Here is a 15613-nt window from a genome sequence, read left to right as displayed (position 1 = left end):
GCTTCAATGTCTCATGTTTATAACAACACCCCTGATGATGCAGCACTCCCTCAGGTCCAAATTGAGAATGCCAACCTAGGTTTACCTGGAGTGGGATTTGAACTTAAGACACACAAGAGATTCTGCAGATGCTGGAAATCAAGGGCAACACACACAAAATGCTTGAGGAACTCAGCAGATCAGGCAGCTTCTATGCAGAGGAATGAACAGCTGATGTTTCAGCCTGAGGCCCTTCATCAAGACTGGAAAGGAAGAGGGAAGAACGTTGGGGGTGAGGGGAAGGAGTACAAACTGGCAGGTGATAGGTGGAGGCGGGTGAGGAGGAAGGTGGATGGGTGGGGGAATCAAGATATTTGAAGTCTAGACCTTTGAATTCCAAGGTGCAAGAGCTACCCATTGAGCCACAGATCGCAGTTAACTAAAGATTAGGTACCTACCCATCTCTAACAGCTTCCTTCTTCTCCAAGTCCTGAATGACATCCAGTAAAACTTTAATGGTCTGCTGGCTGGTATGTAGGACATCCTCCATGTTCTGCAGCCTGGATTGGAGGGAAGTGATTTCACACTGAGTAGTCCGTCCTGACTTGGCCCCCTGGTTCCCAGCTGCGCTGGCCGACTCTGTCACATTGGCCTGAGGATTTTGGCCACCGGCCACCAGTTCCAGTCTGTTGTCCGGATGCAGCAAGAGCCCTGACTGGCTGCCCTGGTTGGCATCTTCCCTGGGTTGGGCAGCAAGCCTTGCGGGTGGCTGCACCAGCTGGTTTTGAGCTTGGGTCACTTTGGGTGAGTCCGCTGCCGGAGCACAGAGCCGCGGCTGTTCAGTTCGGTGGGAGATGCTGGGCTGTTTGGGATTGAGTGGAGTCTTCAAGCATGACCTGGGAAAGGAGCAAGCCTGGTCCTTAGGAAGAGGTTGATTCGGGTGAGTTGGGTTAGACTCCGCCTTTGGGTACTCCAAATGGTTACTATCCAAGTCCTGTCGCGGTGCATTGAGTCTACTGCACGTGCCCTGTTTGAGTGGGCAGTGGTCCACGTCGTTGTCTTTAGATGGAGGCGGACTCCCCTTGGAGATGGATGGGCAGAGGTTTCTCACCCCCTGTGCAGCACAGTGTGGCCCGGCGATGGGTGCACTGAGATCCCCCTCTGAAGGGGTACCAGCCATGGCCTTGCCCGCGGGTCCATCCCCGGCGCGCTGGCACTCGGTCGAGCTGTCAGAGTTGGAGTCCTGGCAGGCCTTCTCCCGGCACTGAGCATGAGGCTTCCCGTTGAGGGCTGTCTCCCCCTCCCTCTCTGGCCCGCCTACCCGCTTGCCTTCACCCTCCTCATCCTCTGCACCCCCCACCACTGGCTCCACTGACCCCACCTCATCCTCCACCTCTTCCTCACCCCCAGCCTCCCCTCCCTTTCCCCGCTCGCTGAGGTCAGCGGAGCCCCTGTTTCTGAGGCGGAAGTCTGGGAAGTGCTTGCGGAGGGCAGGCGAGGTTTGGATGGCTGTGCTGGTGCTGGTGGAGACCCGTCGGGGATTGGGGAGGGTGAGCGAGCAAGGCCGAGGGGGCGGCCACCTGCCCGGGGTGGCCTGGCTGCTGGCTGAACCAGGCCTCTGGGGGCTGGCCGATGCCTCTGCCTGTTCGGCCTGTGCTTCTGGGCTTTTCCTCCCTCCCCCTCTCCCCCATCCTCCTCCTTCCCCGCCGCCCCCTTCCTCCCCCCCGTCTGCAGGGCCATCCAACAGGTCCTTAAACCGCACCTGCTGGGCCCTGTGTTTGCGGCGGTGCTGGGGCCGCTGGCCCTCACCCGAAGAGCCGGCAGGCTCCCGCCTCAGCAGCGCAGAGCGGACAGTAGTGGCCCGCTCCGAGCTGGAGAGGCCACTGGAAGCCAGCGGGCGGCTCGTCTCCCTGCTGACCATGATCCCCCACTCTTCCCTTTTTCCCTCACTCTCTGCCCTCTTCCCCTAATGACGACCCACAGAGAAACAATGTGCCCACCCCCTTCCCTTCTACCCCACCCACACACCCTTCCCCTCCCTTTCCACCTCGTAAACACCCCTCCCCCTGAAGGGCTTTAGGATCCTGGGAATAGCCAAGGAGGAAGATGTGACTCCCCAGAAGGCATTCCCCCTCCCCAGCAATCCCGCACCTTAAGTGGACCTTCCCTGCGTGAGATACGGATAGGGACTGCCTTCCTGAGTGTACCCTCTCCCTCTGAGATATGGGCTCAGGGCCTAGGGATAAAGAAGCAATCAGTGTTCCTGAGGCACATTCCCTCTCCCCCCACCCCCCAACCCTGCCACCCGACCCCCCACCCCCACCCCAACTCCCCCGCAGGTGAAAGCTCAGCTGATCAAACGCGATGTGGCGCAGAAGGGGAGGTGGGGTGGTGGGTGAGGGGGTCTGGCCAGAGTTTGATGTCACGTTCAGTGGCCCCCTCCAACAGACACTTTCGGGGGCCGGTGGCTCAGGCAGGACCGGGGTGCTGGCAGGCTCCTCAGCTCGGCAGCCGCCGTCACGTCGGGCCGGGGGCTCTCGCTGGGCAGGCGGGCCGGCTGGTCGAACTGTGTCATCTTCCCCTGCCGCTCTGCCCCCTCTCGGCGGACATGGGGGGGGGGGGGGGGGTTGGTGGTGGGGGCTGAGCGATGCCGTCCGGTCCTGTTCTCGGGGGATGTCACTGCCTGTCCACCTCTGGCTGGAAATCACTGCTGACTGGTCAGGACCTAGGCAGAAAGGGAGGGAGAGAGAGAAGTGAACATTAGTGCACCCTGCGTCACCTTTACCACACATAATGCAGCCAAAACAGAACTGGACACTGCTGGGACTCCAGACACTGGGTTATAGGGAGATGTTAGACAGTATAGGATTTCATTCCCTGCAGTAAGAGACTGAAATGTGATGTAATAGAGGCTTCGAGAAGGGTTCATCCTTCACTGAGGACCCTCACCATCCAGGACATGGCCTCTTCTCATTAGGAGGAGGAACAGAAGCCTGAAGACCCACACTCAGCATTTTAGGAATAGCTTCTCCTCTGTTGTCAACTTTCTAAAAGGACATTGAACCCATGAACACTACCTCACTATTCCTTGTTTACATTATCTCTCTCTCTGATGTTCTGTATATTACACGCAATGGTGGTGTAGAGGCAGTTTCACTGGACTTCGGGCCAATGGTCCCGGGTTTGAATCTGGCCAGCCCCTTGCACGCTTTCCATCTGCGCTGTGTTTAGTATTGAGCTAGCAACTCAGCCTAGTAAAAAAACAGACAACACTAAAGAAACAGCAGGGTTGCCACCCTATGTGCCACTGAGGCACGGAAGGACGTATATATACACAGCCAGCAACTCCTGATTTAACCCTAACCTAACCACAGGACAATTTACAATGATCAATTAGCCTACTAACCAGTACGTCCTTGGACTGTGGGAGAAAATTGGAGCACCTGGAGGAAACCCCCATGGTCTAAGGCAGGACATATAAACTCCTTATAGGGAAGTGGCAAGAATTGAACCAGGGTTGCTCATACTGTGAAGTGCTGTGCTAACCTGCGCTGTCTGTATATTTATTTGTCTGTATATCTGTCCATCTACTGTATGTATCTATCTGATTCATCTGTCAATTTGTGTTCATTCATTCGTTCATTTACTTATTTATTGTAACTCATAACAATTTTTTATGTCTTGCACTGCAGTGTTTAAACAACAGATTTCATGACATATGTCAGTGATTATTAAACTGCTTTTGATTATCATTCTGATTCTAAAATCATGAATGGCATAGATAAGGTGAATGCACAGTCTTTTTCCCCAGGATTAGACATTCATGAACTTGAGGGCATGGGTTTAAGGGAAGAGATTTACTAAGAGCTTGAGGGGCAGTTCTTTTTACACAAAGGGTGATATCTACACTCAGTGGCCACTTTATTTGGTACACCTGGACACCTACTTATTATTGCAAAATCTAATCAGTCAATCATGTGGCAGCAACTCAGTGCAAAAAAGCATGCAGACATGGTCAAGAGGTTCAGTTGGTGTTCAGACCAAACATCAGAATGGGCAAGAAATGTGATCTAAGTGACTTTGACTGTGGAATGATTGCTGGTGCCAGATGGGGTGGTTTGAGTGTCTCAGGCTACATCCACACTAGACTGGATAATATTGAAAATGCCGGTTTCGCATAAAAACGATAGGCGTCCACACTATGCGTTTTTGAAAATATCTCTATCCACATTGAAATGGAGATTTCGGCGAATCTCCTCCTCCTGCGCATGCGCAGGACACATCTACCAAAAACAAGCGATATGTTTGGTGTCGAGTCTTGCCGTAAAAGTGCGTGTTTGTGTAGTTACAGACTAGAAAAACTTAAAACGACAGACAGTTGTTGGCTTTCGCGCAAGAGAATTTAAAAGTAAAAAAAACAAATACTGGAGCGTACGGAGGCAACCGACAGGGAATTCAAGGACAGATTGACTGGCTGACGATGAACACTGAAAAACTGACTAAATCTGTTGTATTAATAAAGCACCTTGTTAAATGTATAAAACATGTCTGCATCAGTGTTATCTTGTATTTCCATACAATGTTACATTAGGCTGTTACACATCTATTGTCAGAGAAGTACTTGCATAAATAGGTAAACCACCTTCATACGAGCAAGGACAGAAAATAGGGCAAAGTGAGTACAGTATACTTATTTATTCAGTAAGTTATGGGTCAAAGTATTTGGTGAGTACACTTCTAACTCTTCTGGCTTCAGTCTCATTGTCATCTGTTCTGAAATTGTTAGGTTGCGTTCAAGAAAACATTCAAATGGCACGCTGCCGTCTGATAGCATTTTCAGATTTCTCCGGTTACCCGGTCCAAACTGATCTGCCCGAGCAGCGTTTTCAAAAATACCCACCCTGGAAAGCGTTTCTGAAAAGCTCTGGTTTCGGGGCACGAAAATGCCGTTTTAGTGTGGATGGAGGGTAAAAACGAAGAGAAAAAGCTTCAGTTACAGATTTATCCGGTGTAGTGTGGACGTAGCCTCAGAAACTGCTGATCTCCTGGGGTTTTCACACATCATTCTCTGGAGTTTACAGAGAATGGTTCAATAGACAAGCAACATCCAGTGGGCAGCAATTCTGTGGGTGACAAGGATCACAGCAGAATGGCCAGATTGGTTCAAACTGACAGAAAGGCAACAGAGGTGTGCAGAAGTGCATCTCTGAATGGACAACATATTGAACCTTGAAGTGGATGGGCTACAGAGGCAGAAGACCATGAACAGACACTCAGTGACGGTCAGGAAGCATTGTTTGCAGTCTTGTCACCTCCCTACATGAAAGATATCAATAGGTTTGAAAGAGCACAGAGAATATTTGCAAAGGTTTTGGCAGGACATGAGGATCTGCATTGTAGGGAAAGACTGAACAGGTTAGGACTTTATTCTCTGGAGCACAGAAGAACGGAGTGACTTTTACAGAAGTGTACAAAATTAAGAGGAGTATAGACAGAGTGAATGCATGTAGGTTTTCTCCCCCCTTGAGTTGGGTGGTATTAGAACAGGAGGTTATAGGTCATGGGAAGTTCTTCACTCAGAGGGTGTTGCAAGAAAGGAATGAGTCGCCAGTGGAAGTGGTAGAAGCCAGTTCCATTGTAACTTTTCAGAAAAGATTAGGTGCACGAAAGGGAGAGGTACAGAGGACTATGATCTGGGTGCAGCTAGATGGGATGAGACAGAAGACCAGATAGCACACTTTAGATGGGCGAATGGGCCTATTTCTGTTCTTTTGATGCTCTATGACTGAAGTATATTCATGAACTTAATCATTTTAAGTACTTGAATACAAGACTTATGTTTACTGCATCAAAGATACAAGCAGGTGTATTACAGAGCAGGACTTATCCCATCACTAAATTCTAAGATCTAATCACAGGGAAGATGTGAGCCTAATAACCTGAAATGAAGAGCAAGTAGCTGACTGGATTATCACAGCACAAGAGGCCTGTTGCATCTGAGTAATCTCAGGCTTCTGACAGTCTCAGCTTTAAATTTGATGGTTGTTGGTTGACGTTCTGCCTCAGAAAACTTCAGAGTCATGGAAAGATACCACATAAAAATAGTACCTTAGGCCCACCAAATCCACTTCCACCGTAAATGGCCCATTTCCGCTTATCAGGGACTAATCCCATTTCAAAATCAAAATCAGAGTTGTTATCGGTAACTTAGATGATGTGAAATTTGTTGTTCAGTGGCAACAGTACAGTGTAAAGACCAAACTAACAGAGCTTAAAAAAGTTAAACAAATAGCATTAAAAAGGACTAATAAGGTTGCTTTCATGGAGGAGAGGAAGGGGAAGCAGCCCATTTTAGGGAGCCATTCAAAAGTCTTATTATGATGGTTTAGAAGCTGTCCTTCAATCTGGAGGATATGCTTTCTGATTTTATTTTCTGCCGATGGGAGTGGAGAGAAGAGAAAATGTATTCTTCCCCACCTTCTTAATCTAACTTCTCATCTTTTATCTCCAGTCCAGGTGAAGGGTCTGGGTGGGGCAAATCTTTGATTATGTAGGCTGATTTACCAAAACAGTGAGAAGTATAGGCAGAGTCCATAGAGAGGAGGCTGTGATCCGCTGATTTGTGCCCACAAATCCCTGCAGCCTCTTGTGCTCACAGGCAGAACAAAAACACATACAAAATGCTGCAGGAAGGCAGCCAGGCAGCATCTATGGAAAAGAGTAAAGAGTTCCCTCACTCCCCACCCCACCCCACCTTTTTACTCTGACTTCTCATCTTTTTTCCTCCAGTCCTGATGAAGTGTCTTGGCGGGCCCGGAACGTCCACTGTTTACTCGTTTCCACAGACGCTGCCTGGCCTGCTGAATTCATTATCTGTGTGTTGCTTGGATTTTCAGCTTCTGCAGATATTCTCGTGTTTGTAATAATCTGAATAGGATGCTTTCAATGTATAGTAACTTTGTAAAATATATGCCGCATATAAAATACAGGAGCCTCAGGTTTCACACCACCAGGTTCAGTAACATTTATTACCCCTTGACCATCAGTCTCTTGAACCAAAGGAGATAACTTCACTTGCTCCATCATTGAAATGTTCCCATAACCAATGGACTCACTTTCAAGGACTCTTCATCTCATGTTCTCAATACTTATTGTGTACTTATTTATTATTATTGTTTCTTCCTTTTGCATTTGCAGAGTTTGTTGTCTTCTGCACACCGGCTGAACGCCCTAGTTGGGCAGTCTTTCATTGATTGTGTTATAGTTATTATTCTGTAGATTTGTTGAGTATGCCGACGAGAAAGTGAATCTCAGGGTTGTACATGGTGACATGCATGTAAAGTAAACATAATAAAATTTATTTTGAGCTGTGATAATGCTAAAACCATTTACCTCAGCTCGGTTGACAAACACACAGCTTTTGAATTTGGATGCTGAATTTTAGCTCAATCTCACCTGAAGTGAACTGTTTTTAATGCCTGTTGTGAATGGTGCTGCTAATCTAACCTTTTAATGTGCCTCTTATGGATTCTGCAGCTAAACATCTGGCAGTGTGTCAGCAAGGATGTAATAGAACTGTAATCTAGATGTTAAAAGATAATATCAGATTAGAGCATCACTTTAAGCTTTTCAGTTTAGCTTGCCCCTCGTAACCTTTCCCACTTATGAGTAGTTTTGTTTAGGTTACTAACATGAATAGATAAACTGTAGAGTCATACACCAGAGAAACATCGAACAATCATCATCATCATCATCATAATGTGTCATGTTGTATGACGGGGGCGATCACGGTCTTCTATCTGTCTTTAATCTGATCTTTGCCTTTGGGGAAGGTCCCCTTCACGTTATTGTACTTATTGTTTTCTCTATCCATGACCAGGATTGTACTTGACCAATTTTTTTTTCTCCAGAAATAATTTGCCATTGCTTTCTACTGGGCAGTGTCTTTACAAGACGAGTGACCACTGCCATTATCAATACTCTTCAGAGATTGTCTGCCCTGGCGTCAGTGGTCGCATAACCGGGACTTGTGATATGCACCAGCTGCTTCCATGGTTTCACGTGACTGTGGGGGCTAAGCAGATGGACACTTTGCACCAGGGTGACCTAGGGAATGAGCACCTCACACTTCCTTTAGCAGAAACGTATCTCCATCCCTCCCCAACCCTTTTTATTCTGACATCTTCCTTCTTAGTCCTGATAAAAGGTCTTAGCCTGAAACATTGACCATCTATTCATTTCCATAGATGCTGTCTGACCTGCTGAGTTCTCCAGCATTTTGCTTTACATCTCCACCCGGCCAACTAATGGAACATTACAGCATTGGAACAGGCCCTTCAGCTCACAATATTGTGCTGAATCCCTTCGGCCTGTACCTGGTCCATATCCCTCCAATCTCTGCACATGCATGTATCCATCCAAAAGCCTCCTAAACACCTCTGTCATATCTGCCTTCACCACTATTCATAGCAGCTCGTTTTAGGTACTCTCCACTCTCCATTTTAAAAAAAACATTGCCCCACCCATCATCTTATCATCTTTGAATTCCTTCCCCCCCCCCCCCCCCACCACCTTAAATGCACGCTCTCTAGTATGAGACCCTGGGAAAAGTACTAACTGTATATACTTACTGATTTTATTTACTGAGATCAGCATGGAATAGGCCCTTCGAGCTACACGGCCCAAAAATCCTCCGATTTAACCCTAGCCTACTCACGGGGCAATTTACAATGACCAATTAACCTCCCAATCGGTACGGGTTCGGAACGTGGGAGGAATCCTGAGCACCTGGGGGAAGCCCATGCGGTCACGGGCTGAAGGTACAAACTCCTCACAGGCGGTGGCAGGGTTTGAACCCGGCTTGCTCGTACCGTGGAACATTGTGCTGGAGGAGCAGTCTCTGGAGTTTACAGAGAATGGTGGGAAAAACAGAAGAAAAAAAACCACAGAGAGCGGCAGTTCTGTGGGTGAAAACGCCTCGCTAATGAGAGAGGTCAGAGAAGAATGGGCAGAATAGTTCAAGCTGGCAGGAATGTGTAGGTTACTCAAATAACCACACATTACAGCAGTGGTGTGGGGAAAAGCATCTCTAAATACACAACACGTTGAACCTTGAGGTGGATGGGCTACAACAGCAGAAGACCACACCAGGTTCCACTCCTCTACCTAATCAAGTGGCCTCTGAGTGTAAATTGCTTTTGGGGTGTAGGTGAGTGAGGGAATATAGGGGACTTGATGGGAAATTTTATTTACTTATTGTGATACAGCGCAGAATAGGTCCTTCAGTTCCATCCAGCAAATCCCCTGATTTAATCCTAATCACAGGACAATTTACCATGACCAGTGAACCTATCAACCAGTACGTCTTTGGAAAGTGAGAGGAAACCGGAGCACATGGAGGAAACCCACATAATCACGGCGAGAACGTACAAACCCCTTACAGCCAACGATGGAAATTGAACCCTGGGTGCCTGAACCGTAAAGTGATATGCTAACCTCTACACCACCATAACACCCACATATCTATGCCTCATGTCATTTTATATTGTTCTATCAGGTCTCAGCTTATGCCAGTCTACAGAAAGCAACCTTAAATTGTCCAGCCTCTCCTTATAACACATGACCTCCAATCAAATCTCTTCTTTACCATCTGTAGCCTCCACGCCCGTCCTGTAATGGGAAGGACAGAACTGAATGCAATAGTCCACAGGTCACTGGTGCTATGTGACAGCAGCATCGCTAACTGTGCCTCAATGTGATCTCTTCTCCGTCTTTCAATGACTACCTCTGGAGCAGGTGCAAGTGTTCGATTTGCAATGAAGTGTACTGGACTGTGGAAGACATCTGTGCTTCGCTGCATGTCATTTAGATAATGGAAAGCGATTCACAGAAAGGTACCCTTGGCTTGTCAGTGGAGGGCAGAGGAACTTGACTAAAGATGTGTTGATGGATTAAATCAACAAGGCTGCACAACTTCTGCAGTCTAAGCAAAATGCACAGTATCCGCCACAAGCTGAACTTCCCAGTGGCCAAACATTTTAATTCCCATTCTCGTTCCAACGTGTAGGTCCATGGCCTCCTCTTGTGCTAAAATGAGGCTACCCTCAGAGTGGAGGTGTAACACATTATATTCTGTCTGGGTACCCTCCAGCCTGATAACATGAATATCAATCTCTCCTTCTGGTAAGTAAATTCCCTTGCCCAACCCTTTCTCTATTCTCCACTCTGGCCTTTTACATCTTCTCACCCGTCTATGACCTCTCCCTAGGCTCCCAGTCCTTGACCGTTCCCACCCACCTAGCTTCACCTATCACCTTCCAGCAAGCCTCTTCCCCCCCACCCCCACAAACGTTTTAATTTGGCGTCTTTGCCTTCCATTCCAGTCCTGGAGAGCGGTCTCGGCCCTAAACATCAACTATCTATTCATTTCCTAGATGCTGCCTGACACGCTGAGTTCCTCCAGCAATTTGTGTGTATTGCTCTAGATTTCCAGCATTTGCAGACCTTCTCATGTTTAAAAAACACTGCAGCTATTGGGAATCTGGCGTAAGTCAGACAACTCCTTTCTGCTGATCATTGAAATGTAAACAAGTTCTCTCCCTGCAGACGTTGCCCAACTTGCTGAGCGTTTACCAACATTTTCTTTCATTCTTGATGAAAGAAACATATCAATAAGATTGAAAGAGTGCAGAGAAAATTTACAAGAGTGTTCCCAGGACTTGAGGACCTGAGTTAATGTAGCAGTGTAGTTAGTCTCGATACACCTTGGATTTGTGCCTCGGTGCAAGCCTGGGCAAGATTTTTTTTTAAAATGGGAGACCGGCAGTTGCCCAAGCTGCAAGACTCCCCTCTCCACACCACCGATGTTGTCGAAGGGAAGGGCTTTAGGACCCATACAGCTTGGCACCGGTGTCATCGCAGAGCAATGTGTGGTTAAGTGCCTTGCTCAAGGACACACACACAGCCTCAGCCAAGGCTCGAACTAGTGACCTTCAGATCACTAGGTGAACGCCTTAACCACTTGGCCACACGTCAACACACCTGAGTTATAGAGAAATGTTGAATAGATTACGACTTAAAATGTAGGAGAATGAGGCGAGATTTGATCGACGTATATAAAATTATGAGGGGTATACTGTAGATAGGGTAAATGCAAACAGGCTTTTACCACTGAGGTTGGGTGGGACTACAACTAGAGATCATGGGTTAAGGGTGAAAGGCAAAATGTTTAAGGGGAACATGAGGGGGATGTGTGAGTGTGGAACAAGCTGCCATCAGAAGTGATGGATGCGGGTTCGATTTCAACATTTAAGAGAAATTTGAATAGGTACATAGAAGGGAGGGCTATTGACCAGGTGTGGGTCAATGGAACTGGGCCGATTAATAGATTTGCATGGACTTGATGAGCCAAAGAGCCTCCTTCTGTGCTGTAGTGCTCTTTGACTCTCTATGCTCTTTCAGCATTTTGTGTGTATGTCACTATGAATCGCCCCTGGGGGGTGGGAGTGTTGAGGGAAATGTAAAGAAAATAAGATGGGTTAAAATGGAATAAAATGAGCTAAAATGAATAGTCGATTCCTGCTTTTATTTTTTATATTGCAGAGGTGAATGCTTTTCTACGTCTCATGGTCAACCGTTATCTGTAAACCAACAACACAAAGAAAAAACCTGGTTGTTCATTTTCACACTATTAATTAATTGGCTGCCATAATTCCTACATTTTAACATGGAAGAATTTCAGTGTTGTTTCTTTGACTGGTTTTGTAAAAACGATTCATTAGAGTCAAAATCGGAGCTGAGGTTATTATCACTGACAGACAGTACTGTGCAAAATCCCAGTGACCAAACATTTTAATTCCCGTTCTCGTTCCAACATGTAGGTCCGCGGCCTCCTCTTGTGCTAAAATGAGGCAACCTTCAGAGTGGAGGAGTAGTACCTTATATTCTGTCTGAGTACCCTCCAAACTCAGATTTTTTACATGGTTTCAGATGGCATGGCCTCCACAGAGCCCTGATCTCAACATATTCAAGACAGTCTGGGATTACCTGGGGGAACAGAAGCAAGTGAGAGAGCCAACATTTGCAGAACTGTGGCAAGTTCTTCAAAATGCTTGGAACAATCTACCAGCCGATTTTCACATAAATCTGCACGGCAATGTACCCAAGAGAACTAATGCAGTTTTAAAGGCAAAGGGTGGTCACACCAAATATTGATTTGATTTGGTGTTTTTTTTTTACTATTTACTGCTCTTTACAGTAATTTTTTTTGATATTTACAAACATTTCATTTCACCATTTTTGAAAGCATCTTCGGTTTATGGAATTTTTTTACGTGCATCTAAGACCCGTTATGAAGTGGAATTTGTATTTTTGTCATAGCAGTACAGTGTAATATAAAGCAAACACGTAAAAATAAATAAATAGTGCAAAAGAAGAGCAGAAGTGTGTTACTGTTCAGAAATCTGATGGCAGAAGGGAAGGGGCTGTTGCTAAAATGTTGAGTATGCATTTTCAGGCTCTTGTATTCCTCTTTGATGGCAGCAATGAGAAGAGAGGGCTTGTTGTGGGTGTTAAGGGTGCTCAGTGATGAATGCATTGCCTTTTGAAGATGTCCTCAGTGATGAGGAGGCTAGTGCTCATGATAGAGCTAGCTGAGTCTATAACCTTCGGCAGCTTTTTGTTCCTGATCCCATGCATTGTCACCTCAGTCGTGGGAAGTTATAGTGTAAAGGAGCACAGAAACAGGACAGTATTTCCAAAGTTCACCTGCCTTTAGTCTCCCATCCAATATAGGAATTCAGAGTCTTCCCTCACGACTTAATCTACTGATAATGAGGATCAGCTGCTGTAGTCATTTTGTAGTCTCCCATTTTGGGCACGTTGCCTCACGGCCCTCCTGTGACAGCGACCTATTGACGCAAGACGCTGAGACGTGGAATCGAGGGTCGAAATGGGATCTAGTGTGTGGCAAAAAGAGCAATCTGCCAAAGATTCCTCTCCAGTAGTGATTAGCGCATCACCTTACAGCACCAATTATCAACAATCAGGGTTCAATTCCTGCCGCTGTCTGTAAAGAAATTTTTTTCGTTCTCCCCGTGTGATTCTTCCAGATGCCCTGGTTTCCTCCCATATTCCAAGGGGTTAGTGAGTTGTGGGCATGCTCTGTTGGCACCTGGAGCTTAATTGGTCATTGTAAATTGTCCTGTGATTAGGCGAGGGTTAAATCGGTGGGTTGCTGAACAGTTTGGTGGGCCGGAAGAGCCTGTTCCTCATTGTATCTCTAAAGAAAACAAGGACCACGTGCCTGCAGAAAGAATTAGTTGAATTCAGCATGTTAGGTTAATTAGTTCCGAACAACATGATCGGCCAAAATGCCCGTTCCTGTGCTGTCCTGGTTTCTGTTCTATGTAATAAGAGAGAAGACGTCTGTATAGTTTTGTAATAATAGAGCTATAATAGAGTATTGTTTATCTCCTGGGGAAATGCCACATCTGCTTGCCAGTCCTTCAGTCACTGAAGATCCCAGTGGCCACAGGAGAGCACGTAATCAACTAAAACACAGCCACTTAACACACTGATGGTCAGGTCCAGTGATGGCAAATACCCCTGCAAACTCTTGTACACCCAACGTTATTGATTAGCTTCATTTGGCACACGTACATCGAAACATACAGTGCAAAGTGCCGACTGCATCAAATCAAAACACCAAGTCGGCAAGGATCGTGCTCAGCAGCTCCCAAGTGTCACCACGCGCAGGAGGCGCTCACAGCTCACTAACCCTAACCTTTACATATTTAGAATGTGGGAGGAAGCCCATGCGGTCACAGGGAGAATGTGCAAACTCCTTCGGACAGCGCTGGAAATCGAACCCCAATCCTACAGCTGATTGTGCACAGTGGCTGCACTGAACGTGACAATACCGTATTATTTGTAAATATACCCTCCTCTCTCAAGCGAATCTTACGATTTTACAAATAAAAGGCAACCAGTTGTACATGGCACATCATCTACTGGAGGTCAAGTCAAGTCGAGTCAGGTTTATTGTCATTTAACTATATACATGTATACCACCAAACAAGACAATGTTTCTCTGGGCCAGGATGTAAAGCACAGCAGTACACATAACACACAATAACTTAGGAAGGTAAGAATTAAATATACAAACAAACTACACATGAACAAAGTAAATTGCATAAATTAAATACTTTAGGGTTCAGTACAAATTAACCAGTGACAGAAGCCTAATGGCCTGGGGGAAGAAACTGTTTCTCATCCTGACTGTTCTTGTCTTTATGCATCGGAGTCTCCTGCCTGATGGTAGAAAAGTCAAAGAGGGTGCTGGATGGATGGGTTGGATCCTTAATGATACTAAGGGCCTTGCATACACAACACTCCTGATAAATGTCCCCGATGGATGGTAGGGAGGCCCCTATGATCATCTCGGCCGTCCTCACGGTCCTTTGCGGTGATGCTCAGCTGCTCCCATACCAGACGGAGATGCAGCTTTTCAGGATGCTCCCAATGGTGCTCCTGTAAAATCCACTTTTGATGGTGGGGGAGGGGGGAGTCTCGCTTGCCTCAATCTCCTCAGGAAGCGGAGGCACTGCTATGCCTTCTTATTCTTCTTGGCAGTGAAAACTGTGACGACGTAAGAGGCCACAGATGCTGGAATCAGGAGCCCAGCACACAGGCTGCTGGAAGAACTCAGTGGGTCAGGCAGCATCTGTGGAGGGAACGGTTCTGGGCACATTTCATTTAGAGATACAGCACAGTGACAGGCCCTTCTGGCCCTCCAAGTCCATCCTGACCAGTTGCACCATTTGAACGATTAACCTATTAACCTGTACATCCTTGAAATGTGGGAGGAAACGGGAGCACCTGGAGGAAACCCATGTGGCCACGGGGAATTTGTTAAAGACAATAGCGGGGATCGTCACTGGTGCTACGATAACGGTACTCTAACCACTATGCTACTGTACTGGCCCTGTGACAGGACTGAGTGGGAATAGGAAAGGTGGAGAATAGTCAGCAGTTCAGTGGCAGCAGGCTAGTGGGTGATGGGTTCAGCTCGACTGGGAGGAGATGTTGAGGTAAATGGAACTGAGGAGAGTGGTTGGGAGTAGGATGGTAGAGCAAAATAAAGGGAGCATGAATCTAGATAGCCAGGTGAGTGTGTGTGTGTGTGTGTGGGTTACCTAAAGCATTGGACATGGTTAACTCCTGGTAGTCTCCTCCCATACAAAACATGTTTATTCACCCGTTTTTCTGCCCCCTTTGCTCACCTCTCCCAGCCCACCCCACCACTTGGCTCCATCTGGCTGTCATCCCCTCCCAACAGGTTCCGCCTATCACCACCGGCCTCCATCCCACCCGCCCTTCACACTGCTATGCACCGTCTGTCTCTTCTGTTCACCCTCAGACCTGAGGTCCTGAGGCAGGCAACTAACCTGGGTCATTGAGTGCTTCCACAAATGCTGTCCGACTCCCCCCACCTCCACCCCCAGTCATTGGAAAGTGGAATCCGGATGAAACCCGCACGATCGTGGGAAGAGCATACAATCTCCTTACAGTCAGTGAGGGGAAATGAACACCAATCTTACTGCTGGAACTGTAAAGCATTATGCTAATCACAACA

The 15613-nt window shown here is 47.0% G+C and overlaps 2 protein-coding genes across 2 annotated transcripts in view; one reads left to right on the top strand and one right to left on the bottom strand.

Moving 5' to 3' along the window:
* LOC140726137 (uncharacterized) overlaps positions 1–1971 on the bottom strand; it is a 118386-nt gene extending 116415 nt beyond the window's left edge. The window contains exons 1-2 of the mRNA XM_073042109.1: positions 1712–1971; positions 438–1630 (exon numbers count right to left, since the gene is read on the bottom strand). Coding sequence (XP_072898210.1) covers positions 438–1630; positions 1712–1900 — 1382 coding nt within the window. The 5' untranslated portion in view covers positions 1901–1971. The remainder of the gene's footprint in view (positions 1–437; positions 1631–1711) is intronic.
* Positions 1–15613, top strand: part of LOC140726138 (dedicator of cytokinesis protein 2-like) — a 1234790-nt gene that overhangs the window by 646113 nt on the left and 573064 nt on the right. The gene's annotated exons all lie outside the window — the stretch shown is intronic.

The sequence above is a fragment of the Hemitrygon akajei genome, chromosome 4, assembly GCF_048418815.1.
Source record: "Hemitrygon akajei chromosome 4, sHemAka1.3, whole genome shotgun sequence".
Taxonomy (NCBI): Eukaryota; Metazoa; Chordata; class Chondrichthyes; order Myliobatiformes; family Dasyatidae; genus Hemitrygon; species Hemitrygon akajei.
This window is presented reverse-complemented; position numbering and strand designations above follow the sequence as displayed.